This window comes from Tinamus guttatus, unplaced genomic scaffold (assembly GCF_059628265.1).
Source record: "Tinamus guttatus ecotype Peru unplaced genomic scaffold, ASM5962826v1 Tinamus_guttatus_pri_ptg000048l, whole genome shotgun sequence".
Lineage (NCBI taxonomy): Eukaryota > Metazoa > Chordata > Aves > Tinamiformes > Tinamidae > Tinamus > Tinamus guttatus.
The window spans coordinates 11,280,883-11,297,046 of NW_028288582.1; the positions used below are offsets into that span (position 1 = coordinate 11,280,883).

Below are 16,164 nucleotides of genomic sequence, written 5' to 3' on the forward strand. Positions count from 1 at the left end.
GGTCCCACTATCTGACTGTGTTCAGTTGCTGACCTATTTTTATTATTTGTAGATGATGATACAGCAGAGTGAGGAGCACATTCAGAAGCACTGGGCATTTAATGACAAACTCTCCGACCTCCAGCAGTGGATCACAGTAACCACTGAGAAACTGGAGTCTTACCAGCGTGCCGAGGGGGAGCGGAGCATCGAGAGCAGGGTGGCAGACCTGGAGGTGAGGAAAGCATCTCAGTGTAAGGCATTAAATATGGGCTTTGCAGCATTCAGACGGTGGGGAAGGGGCTCACAGCAAGGAGCTCCTGCCTGGGGAAACAATGAGGGTTTGCTACTCCTCAGAGAACTGTTGGCTGCAGCTGCCTCCCTGCTGCTTTGCCTTGTGCCATGAGGTGTGGAGCTAGATAAAAGAACAGAACAGTGAGATTCTGTTGAAAGGGCTAAAGTAACAACAAATGAGATGTGGTGTTAAAAGGAGTTCTTTCTGCCAGGGAATTGTCTCTCTGGACAATGCCCATCTTTGACTCTACGTATGAATCAATACATTGAACATAACCTTGTTAGGTAACCTTATGCTGTATTGAACTAAGTTCTCCCATAGCTGCTCGTTTTATCCTGTGTAGCAGTATTTTGCATGCTTAAATCACTCTGGTAGGTAACTGACTGGCAGCTTTTGTTTTCATAGAGAAAAACAAGGTATCTCATAGGGAGGCTACAGCAGGGATGCACTGACAGATTCTCCCTTAAAATTTTGCCATCAGCTGTTTGACCTGTGTCAGCCCTTTGCAAGAATCCACAGCATATTTTTTTTCCCGATAGGTATTTTCTAGCTAGTGTCAACAGAACCAGCATAGTCCTGGACTGAACATGGCCTTCAGTCTGACATAGACTGCTTTCCTCAGGATACCTAGGAGTAACTGTAAGGGCTGTACGTTTCAGAGATTGCTAGCTGAGTTTCCAGATAAGGAGATCCAGCTGCACCTCGTGGAAGCTCATGGCCAGCTAGTCATGGAGAATTCTTCCCCAGAGGAGACTGCCCATGTCCAGGCAGAGCTAAATGAACTGAAGGAGTCCTGGAGATCACTCAAAGACATGGCAAACAAGTAAGTGGCCATGTGCATCTTCCTGCTGTTACTTCGAAGGGGTGATCTTTCCTGATGCATGACCAGATGTACTTGATGCTTTGTGGTGTGTGCTGTGAAAGTGAACAGATATGTTGCAACAGTAGGGAAGGAAGTTAAGATTTTATTTAACCACTCGTAATTTGGAAACCATAACCTTAAAACGCCGTAACTTTGAGGAATGCAGAGCAGTCTGTAAAGCTGCCTTTTTGTCACGCTTGGAATAGGCAGTATGTCCTTAGGGTCTGCCTTGCCCTCACGGGGTGGTCTACATTGCAGAGAGAGTAGGACAGAGACCCATTGACTGCCATTGTGGCTCGTCTGCCAGTTCTCCTGTCCGTCTTGTCTGGGGACATCTCCAAGGAGGCTGCAGCTGCTCTGGGATATGTGCCTTTTGCAGAGCCGGAAACCTGCAGCCAAAATTGTTCCTTAATTGGAAGATGCAGCCATCATTTATTTTGGTCCCACTGTGCAATATCTAACTTCTGTTCAGATTTGCTAGTCTGTATTAAAATTTAATACCATACATGTGTGATTGTGTGTGTATTCATACATAAATAGTTATAGAATAGGCACAAAAAATGGACTGGTTAAATTGAGGCAAAACTGATTGTACTGTGTGCTGGTTTTGGACTAGATGTTCTATTGTCGAGATACTTTTTTTTTTTTTCTTTTTACCTTCCTCTTCCTTCCTACCCAATCCCCACCACACTAAAACAAAACAAAACAGACCAATAAAAATGTTAGAACTGGGAGACAGGTGCTGCTCAGGAACACTCCTGGCTTAGCCTTATTTTGTTAATAAGTAGCTGGAAATAACTGCAGTAGTAACAAGGTTATTTTTCTAGAGGGGTCCTCCACAGCCGTAGTCAAAATGCAGATGTCTCATCATTAACTCTGTGGTGTGACTGCAGTGGTATCTCTGGTTTTGTTTTCAAGCCTTCTCAAACAGTGGCAGTTAAATAAACCAGTGGCTGCTAAGAAGAAGAAAATAGCGATTGTGGACAGCAGGCAAAAGTCCAGACCAGCCTTCCTTCCTGTGGATGTAGCTTCCAGTCATAAGCAGGTGAGAGAGGACTCTACTTTCTTGTCAACTTCACAAAAACAAATGTATTGACTCTATTTGATATGAGTTACAAGCTTGGAGATGAAGATCTTGCAATTGGCATTGAGAAGATGTGTGTTACATAAAAGGCCTAAAAGGCTTTTTTTTTTTTTTTAAATTCCTGTGCTTCTGTAACCTAGGAGAGAATAGGAGAATGGCAAAGTAAGAGCAGCCACCTTAAGCTCTTTCGTGACTTTGAAGAGTGGTTACAAGGAGAAAATATCAAACTGGCCGAAGTCCTTGCTGCGGAGTCATCTTCTGTGGAAGAAACAAAGGCTCGACACATCAAGCTGGAGGTTAGTTTTCAGAGGATGTAAATGGAGGTGAAAGTTGCAAATGGAAGTGAAAAATCTGTCAGAATTAAAGAAGCATCTTGTACTAGAAAGCTCAATAATTGAAGACAAATTCTTCTAAGGAAGGTCTGTCAGAGCCGAGTCGGAGAAGGGAAGGAAGCAGCCTGGCCTGTAACTGATAATGCCAAAGGTATTCTTTAAAATAAGCTGATTAAAACTGGGGACTGGTGTTTGGCCCTAGTGTTTTGCTTTGTGTTGAACGCAGTCAGATGCAACAGCAATAGCTGTAGGAGTGAATGGAACAAATGTGTTCTGTAGTTTAGTAGGCCATTCTCTGTTATTTAAAACCCCCCAAAATAATCACAAACGTAAATGTGCTAGTCCAGAGTACCTCATAGTTTGCTTTAGTGCCACTGTTATTTTAAGTAAGTGCTAGGTTATGAAACTGGTGACTTTCTCTTTTCCTGCAGGAACTCCAATCTCATGTTCCTGATGGTCAGCATCTCTTTGAAGAGCTTCTTCATCTTCATCCTGTCACTGGAAACTCTGAAGATCTGGAGGACTTACGATACCGATGGATGCTCTACAAATCTAAACTGAAAGAGGCCCTGAGCTCGCCGGTAGGTGACAGCACTTGACTCACAATCACTGTAGATCTCTGACATTGCTCTTTTGGGTTGTTAGACGTTGCTAGTCCCTTCAAGTGCACATATGTATGTGCTTAATTAAAAATACATTGATAGCTACCACTAAAGGCAGTGCAATAAACATAAGCACAAGCATCCTTGTGATAAAATAAAAGTCTTGCACCATCATCTTTGTTATTAAGCAATGGTCAGAATATTTTTCGAAGTGGAAAGTTTGAAACAAAACAATTGGTCAGTGTCAAAGATGCACACACTTGAAGACTGTGTGGTTGTGTGGGTGAATAACCTGCATTTACAACTCATTTTGAATGCATAAAGAAGTCATTCTGACATTTCTAGCTTTTGGCCCTTTCTCAGCAGAACATTTTCCATGGAATTCTTTTGAACTGTTCCTGCAGTAAGAATATATTTGCCATTCATTATTCGTCTCCTGATGTAGTGATCAGAGTAGCCATTGACTGACTAAACTGACTCAGAAAGTTACAAGAGAAGAACCTATTGCTACGTATTTTCTTTGTGAAATTTTCTTCATGGTCTAAGAATTCGGAATGGAATAAGAAGGAGGTGTTTTTAAAGGACATATTTTAATATGAGACCAAACGAGTTAAGAACTTACCAAGGTAGTACACATAGAAGACAATTGAGGATGACAGAATTTATCCCAGTCTGTAAAATATTCCAGGTCACGGTGAAGATATTTGCAGGTTCTTAGTGTAAGTATACATAATTATTAACTAAGATTTTCTAGCATAATGATTTATTATCTCCAAGTTCAAAATACTTTAATTTAGGGAATTAGACTTCCCAGTTGTACATTTGACACTCTTCACATACTTCATAAAGAACTGTATAAAGTGTATACTTTCTATATACTTTGTATGATATCTGAACCTGAGAACCTAAAATCTGAGGCATCAAAGCTTTTCCACTTTAAGAAAGCTTGGATTCAAGTCCAAAGTTTGCGTAGAAGACAAATCCTTTAAATTGCGTGGAAGATAAGCATGACTACTATCAGTAAAGAGCATATTTATAAGAACTGTGTAATCGATTATAATGAGGTATGTTTTATTAAGCAAATACCTTGTGTAAACATCAGTATTATCAGTAGGGGTCAGTAAAATCATGCTATTGCTACCAGAACTCTACATCTGATTCAAATAGTCAGGAACCTGAAACCATTTTAGCTGTCTTGCTAATGCATGTTAAAAAGCTCATTAAATAAAAATCACCTGCTGGTTCATTCTATCCAGATGACCATGAATGTGATGGAACCATGCCCTGCGAGGTGAGTATTTATTTATAGGTTCCACCAGGATCTGAAGTTCATGCATTTGTTTATACTTTTTTTTAACAGACTCCTAGATCTTTGGAAGGACCAGACAGATTCAGAAAGGTATGAGAGTTTCCTATCATTAAACTAAAAAAAAAATTTGATCAGGCATTTCACAAGTAGTTATGTTAAATTAGACTTTTAAAATAGATTCTTCAGACTAATTTGGTGCTTTAGAGCCTGTCTTTGAAATACTTAAAAAAAGAACATTTATCTTCTCCACACTCTCAAAGGGAAAAAATATTAAACTTGTTTTACTTATAAAGTTTCACTCTTCAGCTATGCTTGTAATATTTCTAGAAGGCGAATGTCTATCTTCTGGCTGACTAGGGGAACTCATCTTTCACACAGCTACATGCTATATGCATTTCATTCATTTTTCAAAAGCAAGTCTAAAGAAGAGCCTAAATCTCTGTCCAAATGGTTCAGGGACTAAGTGTCTAAAATAATCTTGAAAATGGGACTCGTAATTCCTCTAGGCATTTTTGAAAACTTTCAGTCATTCAGTCCACACTTTTTCTAATGCACCAGACTTCCTTCCATGAAGGATTTTTTCTTTGAAATAATGACACAAGAAACAAGAGATAATAAGTACAAGCTTCAAAAAAGCAAAATACTGACAGCTTCTTAAGTCCAAGGAACATTTCCGATAACATTCCTATGAAGTCAGTGAGTGTTTCCATTGACCTCAGTAATATTGAATAGAGGCCTTTTTTTACATCAGGACTTTATCTGCTTATAGACACTGTTGGCTTCCATTTAAGGCTGCTAACTCGCTTTCCCTTGTTTTTTAAAAGGAACAAAATAGGGCTTTATTTGCCCAATACAAAGTAAACTGGATGAGTAATGTGATGTATGGACATATCACTTAATCACCTAAAGACAGATTAAAGCCTTGATTTCTCCCGTTGCAAAAGTTCTTTGGAAGAAATCAATATTTAAAAGGTATTGTACAGTGCACCTCTCCTGGATGAGATGAGCTGCTACTCTGGTGCTCACAGGTGGAATAGCATCTACCATACTTCTCCCTTGTGAAATACTGACCTATGCACAGTAGCTTTCACATACCTGAATAATTTTTTTCCACAGTTCAACCTTCCTGATAATCTCCAAAACATTTCCATTTTTGCATGTCTGGCTCAGCATTCATCATTCAGTACTGTTGGCCATACAGTAAGATTTACACCAGATTTTCTCAGGCTGGAAAACCAATGTGACATTTTAATTCTTGGTGTGGATTCAGCCAAACCTTAGGCAATGCTGCTTTCCTCTAGAAGAGATCTAAAGAATTATCTGGAAGAACTACCAAGGACTACTCTGCTTCCATATGAACTAGTTGACTAGAGTGGTTCATAGCAAAAATCAAAAAGGGATAAACAGCAGACTTTGGGCATGATCACATCTGCCCTGAGCAGTTAGATCGAGTGGGTGATATTCATTCCTCTTCAACTTCTCTGATGAGACATCTGATAATTTTCAAGGATACAGGAACAGCACAACGGGAGGCAGCACAGGTTTGTCAATAAGGCCTGTGACAGGCAGCACAAAAAAGGCTTCTCTGAGATATGAATAACTACTGACCAACACCAGAAACAACTCAGTGTGGGAAGGAATTGAAAATGGAATAGGTCATAGTGAAATGTCTCTGCTAGCACCAACAAGTTATTATTTGCAGTACCCCACCTGCCAACAAGGACAAACTGTGCTGTGATTTACACTTTACTTACATCAGTGTGACTCTGTTGACTTCAGAGCATTTAAACATTGTCACTGCAATCAGAGTCCAAGTGCTACAAGCTGAGGCATCTCTCCCCCCTTCTCTCCCCCATTCAAGCTAAGGCTCTTACTATTATGTAAGCCTGCCTTGGCCTAAGATCGCTGAATGTCATGTAAGAGAACCAGATGATAATGTTGATCCTTTTGGGTACATCCCTATTCAGACTGACAGAAAGGGAGAAGCAAACCATCTTTTCAGTTTATTTTAAATTCAGATTTCATGATTAAAATGTGGCTTGAAATGAATGAAAGATTAGAAATATGTTTTCATGTATTTTGAGTATCCTTTCAATACCCCAGTGAAAGAAACTGCCCTGAGGGAGGAGCTGACTTCAGGAGTTAGTATCTGCAGAAAGAATGTATTTGGGGGACTGCATCACTGTATTTGCTGCATCCAGTAACTTTGCCTGCAATTGGAGGTTCGTGGATCCCTGTTTAAGGATCAGATTGTCTCATTTTCAGCTCTTTCTTGTTTTTGGCTTGTGCAGAATCAGCAGAGGACGCAAAATTCATGTATTTTAGACTGATCTTGCCTTCTGCAGTATGAAGTCCCTAGTGACTCTCTGTTCATCTTTCACTTTTGAACAATGATTTTTTTTTGCCACAGTGGTAGATCAACCTGAGGAAGAGGAAGACCCAAGTGCAGCCAGTCTCGTCCCACTGCCTTCAGGCTATATTTCATTCCTAGCCTGCATAGCTGTCTGTTGGACAGAATAGAGGCTGGTCCTTCTATACTAATATGCTTTTTTTTTTTTTTTTCCCTCCTGATCATTCATCCTTTGCTGAGGACATGCCTCTAGCTGCTAGTGCCCCTACATGGAACAATGTGCTCCAGTAATGATGGCAATGTGAGTGACTTCTTGTTGATTAACAAAAAGCAGTTGCAGGAAATTGCACTGGCTGCAGTGAATTTTTAGCAGGTGCCAGTGACAGGGCAATGTAGAAGGATATTTCTGCAGGGCACCTAGTACACTCAAGGACATAATCAGCCAAATACTAAATAATAACTGTGTTGAATGTTACTTTCAAAGGTTGGCTTCCAGCTAACTGAAAATATTCTATGAGAATTTTTAGTATAAATAGGAAGTCAAATGCTCATTATTTACAGGCCTAGGTAGTGCTGTTTGATTTATTTTCTTGAGTCCTCGGCATAATTACACTTCTTTGCTAAACAAATGATTCTAGCTTTATTGTTTGTACAAACAAAGTCATTAGGATTCATTACGTTTGTGGTCAGCTAATTGCTTCCTTTGAGATATTAAGAGTAATCTCCTATAACATGTAGACAGAAGGAGTGTGTAATTTTATCTTATTTAGAGACACTGAGACACCATTGATCTGGAGTCAATCAAATTAATGTAGCCATTCAGGAAACTGCATGTGAAGCAAATGCTGACAGAGTTTGCTGGGAAGAAAACAATAATATGCTCTGCTGTCTCCAACTGAAGCTATGACAGGAATTTTAGAAGGCACAAAGTCCATTTACGAAAGGGCATAGCATCACATGGATGTGTTCACATATGTGCCATGCACGTATGATGCCTTTCTGTTGAAAATGTGTGGTCCGGTTGTTTTCCTGAAGTCTCACTGGTCATTTGACATATTCTGCACCATTACAGCTTTAGTAAAACAGAAGACATACTTAGGAAAAGCTATCTTTCCCTTCGTTTTTTTTCCTTTATATACCATTGAGAAAAAAATTTCTTCCAAATTAAAAAGGTTGGATGCAAGCAGAGATGAAGCCCAAATGCTTCAGGACCATAGGGAAGTTGAGAGCTAGAACCCTCTTTTGTAGGTCAGGCATAAACACTTCACTGTGGCACGGGACAGTCCTGTTCTCAGAAGACCTGGCCCATATTTTTTCATCACCTCTGCCTTCCTGGCTTAGTAATTGTATCAAAGCCAGAATGCAGGAATCCTGCTTGTGCCTGTTTCTGATGCTGACACTGCAAGGTGTGATGTCTTCCAGAGTCTCATAAAATGGGACTATGGCACTTTGCGGTGACCCGTTCTACCTGCCCCTTCACTAATCTTTCATTGGGCCTCCCAACCTTTTTCATGCATCAAGTGCTGTTCAGATCAAAAGAAAGTAATTCTCACTGCCCATCTGTTGAAGATAGAGAATCCCAAATCAGAGACTTCTTGTGCTTGCCAAGGTCTGGAGAGTTATAGATATCAATGCCTTATATATAGTGCTACTTTAACAGAGCAGGTCATAGCCCAGTCAGGCCGTGGCCCTTGTCCTTTAGCTTTTTTATCCCAAAAGCATGGCATGTTGTACCGACACGCAGAAGCCAGCCTTTGTAAATCCGTTCGTGTCAGGGGAGCATATGGCAGAGTACTTAGTTCTAAGCGACTTTGTGGCAAAAATTCTGCAATATCTGCCATATGTTACTGATGAAACTTCAGATACAAACTGCTGGGTTTCTCCTTTTTTTTTTCCCTCCTTTTCTTTTAAATCAAGTAGTTATCAAAGATTCTATCTATCTTGTACAGCCATGTTAAGGTGCTCCAGAATTTCCCCAATGGGAAAAACAAAGCTTGTAATTTGCCTGCATACTTAATTACTTACATGCATACACTTACCCTCTTCGGAATTGAAAGGAACGCTTAGGTTGTGAAGTCAAGCAATACAGACACACAAGATGGCAGAGCTAAAATTGCTGGTGTGACCTCAGTTAACCCTCCTTCAGTGCACGTATGCCCTGGTAGCTCTTTATTAAATGGAAGATGATACGCACAGGACTCCAAGGGGTCCCAGACATGCTTCCTCATTCCTCACTGCTGGTTGTCTAATGTGGCCAGTGTTTGTACGTAGAAAGGTCCAGTTCTGAACTTAGTGTCTCACTGTCCTTTTGCAGAGGCCAGATATCTCATGTCTGCAATATCCAACTCTTGGTGCTATATTGCATGGGAAAGAGCCACAGCTTTGCTCAGGAGCAGATTGGGCTCAGCTGTGTATGAGGCAGTGGCACTCAATTCCCAAAATATGAACTCATCAAGAAAAAAAGGATTCTTCTCTCTTGAAAATACCAGCTGGGATTTGCTGTACATTGCTGTTCTCAGAGTGGGATGCTCATGGCTCAGCCACCACGTTGAGGGGTCATAAAAAGCCCAACTCCACTGCTCACGTAGAGGGGAAAGTCCAATTTGCCTTGGTCTGAGAGAGCAGCTCCTGCACTCCTAGGAACCGATCTTTTCCCTTCATAGCAACGTCTGTAAGCAGCAACTGTCTGTCTCCGTAAGCAGCAACTGAATTAGTACCTAGCGGCATCAAGGGACAAAACCCCAGTACTTTCCAGAGGCAAAATATCACTCATAATGCAACTTCTTCATCAAAAAAATCATGACATAATATGGTTCATAATAAAAGGGAAATATTTTAGAAGGCTCTTACTGCCCTCCTGGCAGCTTTGCTTATTCTCAGAGGAGTAATGAAGTGGTAGAGTTAAAACCCATGTATTTAGTTGCTGCCAAGACCTACCTATTGTTCACGTCAAAATGTCCTTCCTCTATCTCCATTGCTGCAGTTTTAAGCCCTTACAGTTAGAGTTATGTTGTGGTCTGCCCACATTGAACGTACGGGCCTGGATCCGTCCTGTCTAACCTGAGGAGTCTACAGAAACATGCGTGGTGCAGAATATGGATAGGAGTTGGTTGTCCTCCATCTCTTCCACAAAAAAAAAAAAAAAAAAAAAAAAAAAAAGACTAAGAGGCAGGTTCAAAGCTAACAAAAGGAGTTTGTTCCTCATGCCACACTAAGTCAACCTGTGCAATTCCTTTTTAAGGGATACTGGGGGCTTTAAAAGTTTGCATAGATTCAGGGGAAGATGGGACATGTTACTTGGAAGGAGGGTCAACTGAGTAGTGGGAGTAGCCACATCAGTCTCAGAAACTACCACAGCTGAAAGCAGCTGGAGGCAGAGTGTTAAGGGGGGGTATTACTTAGGCCTGCCTTGGTGCCTGCCCATCTGCTGTGATTGCTGCAAATCGAGGATGCGGGGCCGGGTTGAGCACTGGCATGGCCAAGCGTGGCTGTTTGTGCATTTGTGTGTCCCTGGTGGACTGCAAACCATTGGCCACTTGGTCTGTGGACAGCAGGAGTTTTCAGGCAGCAGTTCTTCTCTTAGCTTAGTCATCTTGGTGAAATGCTCTAAGATAAGAGGAATTAATCCAGGATATTTTATTTTTCTCTACTGGATCGCTGATTCAGTGGTGCAAATATGGCTTTTGTTAGGCATGCTGGTGACATGCGAGCAGCAGCAAAAGCCCATTAATGAGCTTGGTGTAAGAGGCCGTATCCCTTTGCTCGCTCACATAGCTAGATTAACTGTGTGTTTTCCTGTATCCTGGAATGTGGTCAATAGCAAAGCACTTTAGCAACACAGGGATATTATGTAGCAAGTTCTAAAGTGCTTTTCTGCTGTTTCCCATCCAAGTGATTTTTCATGGTGCATTTTGTAAGGAGTTATTAACTGCAAACAGATTTAAGCGCTGAGGACTCCCTAGATCTAAACCAATGTTTGTCCTTCAAGTGCCCAAACATGAGTCAAGTACAAATGTGAATGTTCACAGCCAGCACCGTTCATTTGGTATCAAGCATGCATTTAGTATTACACAAAACACAGCCATCCAGCTCTTGACAGTCCCTGTTTGTCCTTGTATTTGCAGGGAAAAGGGGGCGTTCATCCCTGTTGGTGAACTTTTAAAGTATATTTTCATTTTTAATATCAGTCTATTCCTTTTCCATGTGTGTTTCAAAAATGTCTCTGACACTTTGGCCTAATACCCAGGTATTCCAGCTGTTATTCTAAGATGCTGGAAATTAAAGTTCTGTTGACTTCAGTGGAACTTTGCCAGTTTTTCTTAGAGGAGGACTTAATTTCAGAATATTTTGTAAAGCCTAAATCTGACGCACATACTGCATACACAGAGGGTGCTGGGTAGTAGCTCTGCTGAAACCAGTAGTCCAGAGAAGGGAAATTCCACTGCAGAGCAAGGTTAGTGGCTCCCACCTTTGATCTCATGTGGAAATAAAACGTTCTGTCTTTTTCAAAGGTGGAACTGTGTCAGACTGCCCTTTTCTAACCCAGAGAGATTTCTGAAAGATTGGGAATGTGATTCTGACTGAAAGTAGACTTCTACATCACTTTCAGTCCAGCAGAGAGAAGGTCTGAACCTTGGCCTCCTGAATTCCCTCTTGGTGCCCTAGTCTCAGGTCACCACATCTTGAAAACTTCTCCCACAGCACAGACTAAAAAAAAAATACTCTTAGTCAAACTGAAGTGCTGTTTTTGTATTTTATTTATTTATTTCATGCTCAGGAGATGGAATCTCTTCCTAAAAGTGTCTCTGCTTTGTCCAACTGTATCATGTCAGCTATTAAAAGTTACTTTCTCTCCCTCAACTTTTCTGTCCTTTAACTATAACACCTTTGGTGGTGCCACCTCTGAAACATTTCATATTGCTAAAGTAATTCCAGCCAGCACTAAGGACTAATACAGGATTCATATGCACAAGAGCACCAGAACCTGGGCATATAAGTAATGAATCCATTTGTAAGGGTATCTGTTAAACTCCATGAATAAGTAGTTCCCAATCTGACTTCATTTAGTTGTCTATGTGCATAATCCTGCTGCAGACACTGAAGCTGGTGGTAAATCTCCCATGAGTTTCAGTGTGTGCAAGTTGAGGCCCTCGTATATTAAGGGCTTATCATTGCAAATTTGCTGAAAGCACCAAACCCTCACAGCTCCTATGTACCTCATCTTCAGTCCTGCAGAGATATGATAATACCATATTTGTGATAGCAGAGTCATTTCCATGGCAACAGATGGAGTCAGAAATGCAGATTGTGACCTTGCTGTGTGATGATACAAAATAGAGAAGTTGGGCAGCAAAGACAAAAGTTCATCAAAAACAAATGCCTATAGTCTTACCAAGAAGGTGGGAGAGAAGCAGCAGATAAAGAAAAAAATGTTTCCCCTGCTCTGAAGTTTTGCCCCTAGGTGAAAGTCCCTCCATTGACTTATCAAATGCTGGAGTTTGCCCAAGTATCTTTTCTGGTAGAAAGCTCCAAGATGAGCAGACGGTGGCTTGCAAATAGGGCTGTTTCAGAATAATTCATTCTCAAAGATAAGCTTTGCATGGCAGATCTATTTTACAGCTCCTTCCTGTAAATCAGAAAGCAAGACATTTGACAAATTGCATTGCAATCTCATCACACTTCTGAGAGTTCAATAATAGTGTCTGCTTTAGAGAGAAGCATGGAGAGCTGCCCTCAGTGACCTGCTCTGGATCAAATGATGCATCAGTAGAATTGGGGTAGGAACACTGGGAGTGACTAGTCTACCACAACTTGATCATGCTCAGAAGCCAAAGACAAACCTGAATGATATTAAGGCACCTGCTTCCTGGCTGTGGCAGGATAGAGATGAGACACAACTTGAAAGGGGCGGTATTTCCCACTGGTTCATAGAAAGAGGAGAAAATGGGTACAGCATCTGGCCTGGCAATGGAAGAACAGTTTCAAGATGAGGTGTCTTTCAAAACCAACCCTAAAGAAAGGGCAGCTGTAATGCAGGAGTTTGAGGTGCTCCTGGGAAGGCTGACAGCCTTTGTCACAGTTGTGTGTCAGTGGGATTTGGACTTCTAACTCCCTGTTTGAGTTTGTGAGGACCTTCTGGACTGCCCCAGCAGTTATATAGTCATAGGATCCTACTCTGCAACAACATAAACATTAAACTTTTTTATTTAGCTCTAATCTAACCTACCACCAGTAGAACTACACCTGTTATTTAAATAGAAACAGACTCATCCATGGTTTCTGGAACCTGGAAAAAGCCTTATTTTGTATAGACAAGACAGTAAAATCAATGTCCCTGTCATCGCCGTGTTGCTGCCATTTAGAGGAATGAGAAATAGTCAATGATGGCAGAAGTTGCCAGTGACAGCCCATTGGCTTACACTGACTACACCAAGGAGCTAGTGTTTTGTGGAAGTACAGAGCTAAGCTCAGAAAGCTCTAAGAGTTGCAACTGTTGTCCTGGCTCATAATGACTTTAGCATTGACTATAAACACATCCTCCGTAGGTTTGCTCACTCCACGGACGGATGAATTCCAGAGGAAATGAAGGATTTCAGATCTGGCCTCGAGGACTAGGAAAAGGGAAAGTCCCATTAAAAAAGCTAGTTATGCCAAGCACTTTGGCTAGTGTTTGAGAACAGACTACAGTATGAACAGATGACTCCTGTAATAGAGCCAGGGCAGCGAAGCTTTGATTTGGTCAGTAAATGCAAGCTACACCCAGAGACATTCCCCAAAGGGTGTTTAAAGTCAGAATCCCACCTACACCCTAGTGTTTATCCATTGCCTCCTAACCAGTCGCAGCCCCAGGCTCCCGGAGCCTGCGTTTTTGGTGACCTCTGTGAGCCGGTTACAACCCAGACACTGCAGGTCAGAAAAGAGCCAGCAAGGAGCTGTTGCTCTGAAGCCTCCATGTCTGCCTGACACTATAATTGAATCTCATCAGCCCTTTGGTATAGTGGAAGTACCAACTATGGGCGGGGGAGTTCACAGCACAACTGTCTTGCTCTGTAACTGCAGCTATATGTTTGCCTTCGGAGTCAGGTGTGTAAGCACTTATACAGAGCTGCAAGAGACTAAGAAGAGTGCACAGCAAGGGAAGAGACCCTCTAAAAAGTAGGAAGGAGTTATTACTTTCCTCTACCACCATTCTGCTTCCTTATCTTCTCTGGCGATGTTTCCTATGGATTATGCATGGTGGTGCTTTAGTGTGAAGAAGGCATTGCCTAGTATGGCATCCATAGAGGCCAGAAGCCCTAGTTTTGCAGGCTCAAATACAACCCAGAGTGTCTCTGATGTAATTTCCCTGGTGGAAAATGTGGATCTCAATTCAGTGAATATTTGGAGCAGATATTTGTGAGGCAAGTTGATACCTAATGCTGTAGCTGTAGGTTATGAATATAAATCATGTTTGATGAAATAAATGGATTGTTCACCCCTGTGTTCTTTTTTTTTTTAGGACTCCCTTAGAGACATTGGCATATGGCCTTTCCATGAAAAAATGCTCTTCAGTTGATTGGCAGGAGATATCCAAACGAACTGCTAGTGGAAATCTTATTTCTTAATTAATATTTCTTGACTCTGTAGCCACAAATCTATTCACTCCCGATGGTGCCAATCCAGATTAAACTCATAAGGCTTAATGAAATCCTCTAGATTTGCACTAGGACAAAGAGAAGTGATATGTGACGTTGTGGCTGCTCAGCAGTGAATGTGGCTTTAACACCCTCTTCCCAGTCTCATGTGTTTTCCCTCATTCTCTCACAAGGCTGGTTCTGCTTGGACAACATGGTTGAACAACTCGTTCTGCCTCCCCATCTGTTGTACTGATGTATTTGAAATGCGCCTGCCTGCAGATTTCTTATTTTTGTGGCTGAGTTGCTGCTTGGTTTGTGTCTTTCAGAAGCCCTCCGGAGGGGTGTGTGCTTTCCTGCGGCGCGCGTGCTGGGCCGCGCTGCCACTGCAGCTCCTGCTGCTGCTCCTGCTGCTCCTGGCCTTCCTCCTGCCCCTGGCAGAGGAGACCCACAGCTGCACCCTGGCCAACAACTTCGCTCGGTCCTTCAACCTCATGCTGAGATACGAGGGCCCACCTCCAACCTAACTGCTGTGCGTGGCAAGAGGTGAAGATCCCTGAAACACAGACTGCTTCTCTCTTGCTTTTTAGCAATTGCAAGTATTGTAGATTTTAGGGCTTCCAACAAGGCCATCATATTAACTGGATTTGCCACATAAATGCAGCATAGTATTAGCCCACATTAATCAGGTATTTGTGCAAATTTAATATTTTTACAGTATTTTATGATTATTTTATAAAGTGTATATAGAGACTGTGTATGTATGTGTGTATATACATATACACACACACACATATATATATATTACATATCTGGTCAAACTAATATCCACTGTTTGGGAATAATCCTGCAATGTCTCTGTTTCTGCCATCTTTCAGCAAGGAATACTGAACGCTGCTTCTTGTTGTTTCATTTTGTTCCATTTTTAAATCAAGTTCTTGTTGTTTACAACTGAAGTCAAAGTAAGTATGAGAAGATGTGAGTTGGCACCACAGTGAAAATTGGAGAGCGGGCAAAACTGAATCATGTTTGAATGCAGTGGTCAACATTCAGCCCAAGCGAAATCTGAACAGTTCTTTTTAAAATCTTGAGCTGTTTTTTCAGTAGCTCAGTGCAAGGATTGCAGAAGGCAATGGAAATATTCCCACTGACTTCAGTAGGAGTGGGGGCAGGCCTCCCCTTGTTCTCATTTTTTAACAGTTTTTTTTTTTTTTTTATCCAATTATTGTGTTCTTCAGCCCACCTGAATCAGGAATGCAGTAGGGGAAAAGCTGGATATATTCTTTCATATATACCTACAGTAGGGTAACTTTAAGATCAAGTAATACTTTTCTGAACAAATTTGTGAGGTCCATAAAGCTATACCGTGTCATTAAAAAGCAATGGCATTTTTTTGTTTGTTTTGTGAAGAGGCATTTGTGAATGGATCATAAAGCCAAATGAGTTGGATGCAGCCTGACTCAGCATCAGCAAAGCAAATCTTGGAAGTAATTTAATAATACCATTGTGGAAAGAAGATTCCTTCTTAGGTTGTTGTTATGTTAGTGATCCGCTAAACTGATGTGAACTGATTGCATCAAAGACAGTCAAGCAAGTTTATACAGTATAATCTTCCAGATGATGACAACTTGTCATTTATTTACCTAAGCTTATGCCTGATATATCATTTTTAATGTACAGTTTAACGTTGCCTTTTAATGTAAACAAAATTCTCAGCTTTAATGTGATGAAACCATTT

The 16,164-nt window shown here is 41.3% G+C and overlaps 1 protein-coding gene across 1 annotated transcript in view; it reads left to right on the top strand.

Moving 5' to 3' along the window:
- SYNE3 (spectrin repeat containing nuclear envelope family member 3) overlaps positions 1-15,702 on the top strand; it is a 32,449-nt gene extending 16,747 nt beyond the window's left edge. Inside the window, exons 11-17 of the mRNA XM_088539711.1 lie at positions 53-214; positions 934-1,097; positions 2,055-2,181; positions 2,361-2,516; positions 2,984-3,133; positions 4,515-4,553; positions 14,756-15,702. Of these exons, the coding sequence (XP_088395837.1) occupies positions 53-214; positions 934-1,097; positions 2,055-2,181; positions 2,361-2,516; positions 2,984-3,133; positions 4,515-4,553; positions 14,756-14,953 (996 nt within the window). The 3' untranslated portion in view covers positions 14,954-15,702. The remainder of the gene's footprint in view (positions 1-52; positions 215-933; positions 1,098-2,054; positions 2,182-2,360; positions 2,517-2,983; positions 3,134-4,514; positions 4,554-14,755) is intronic.
- Positions 15,703-16,164: the final 462 nt, after the last annotated feature.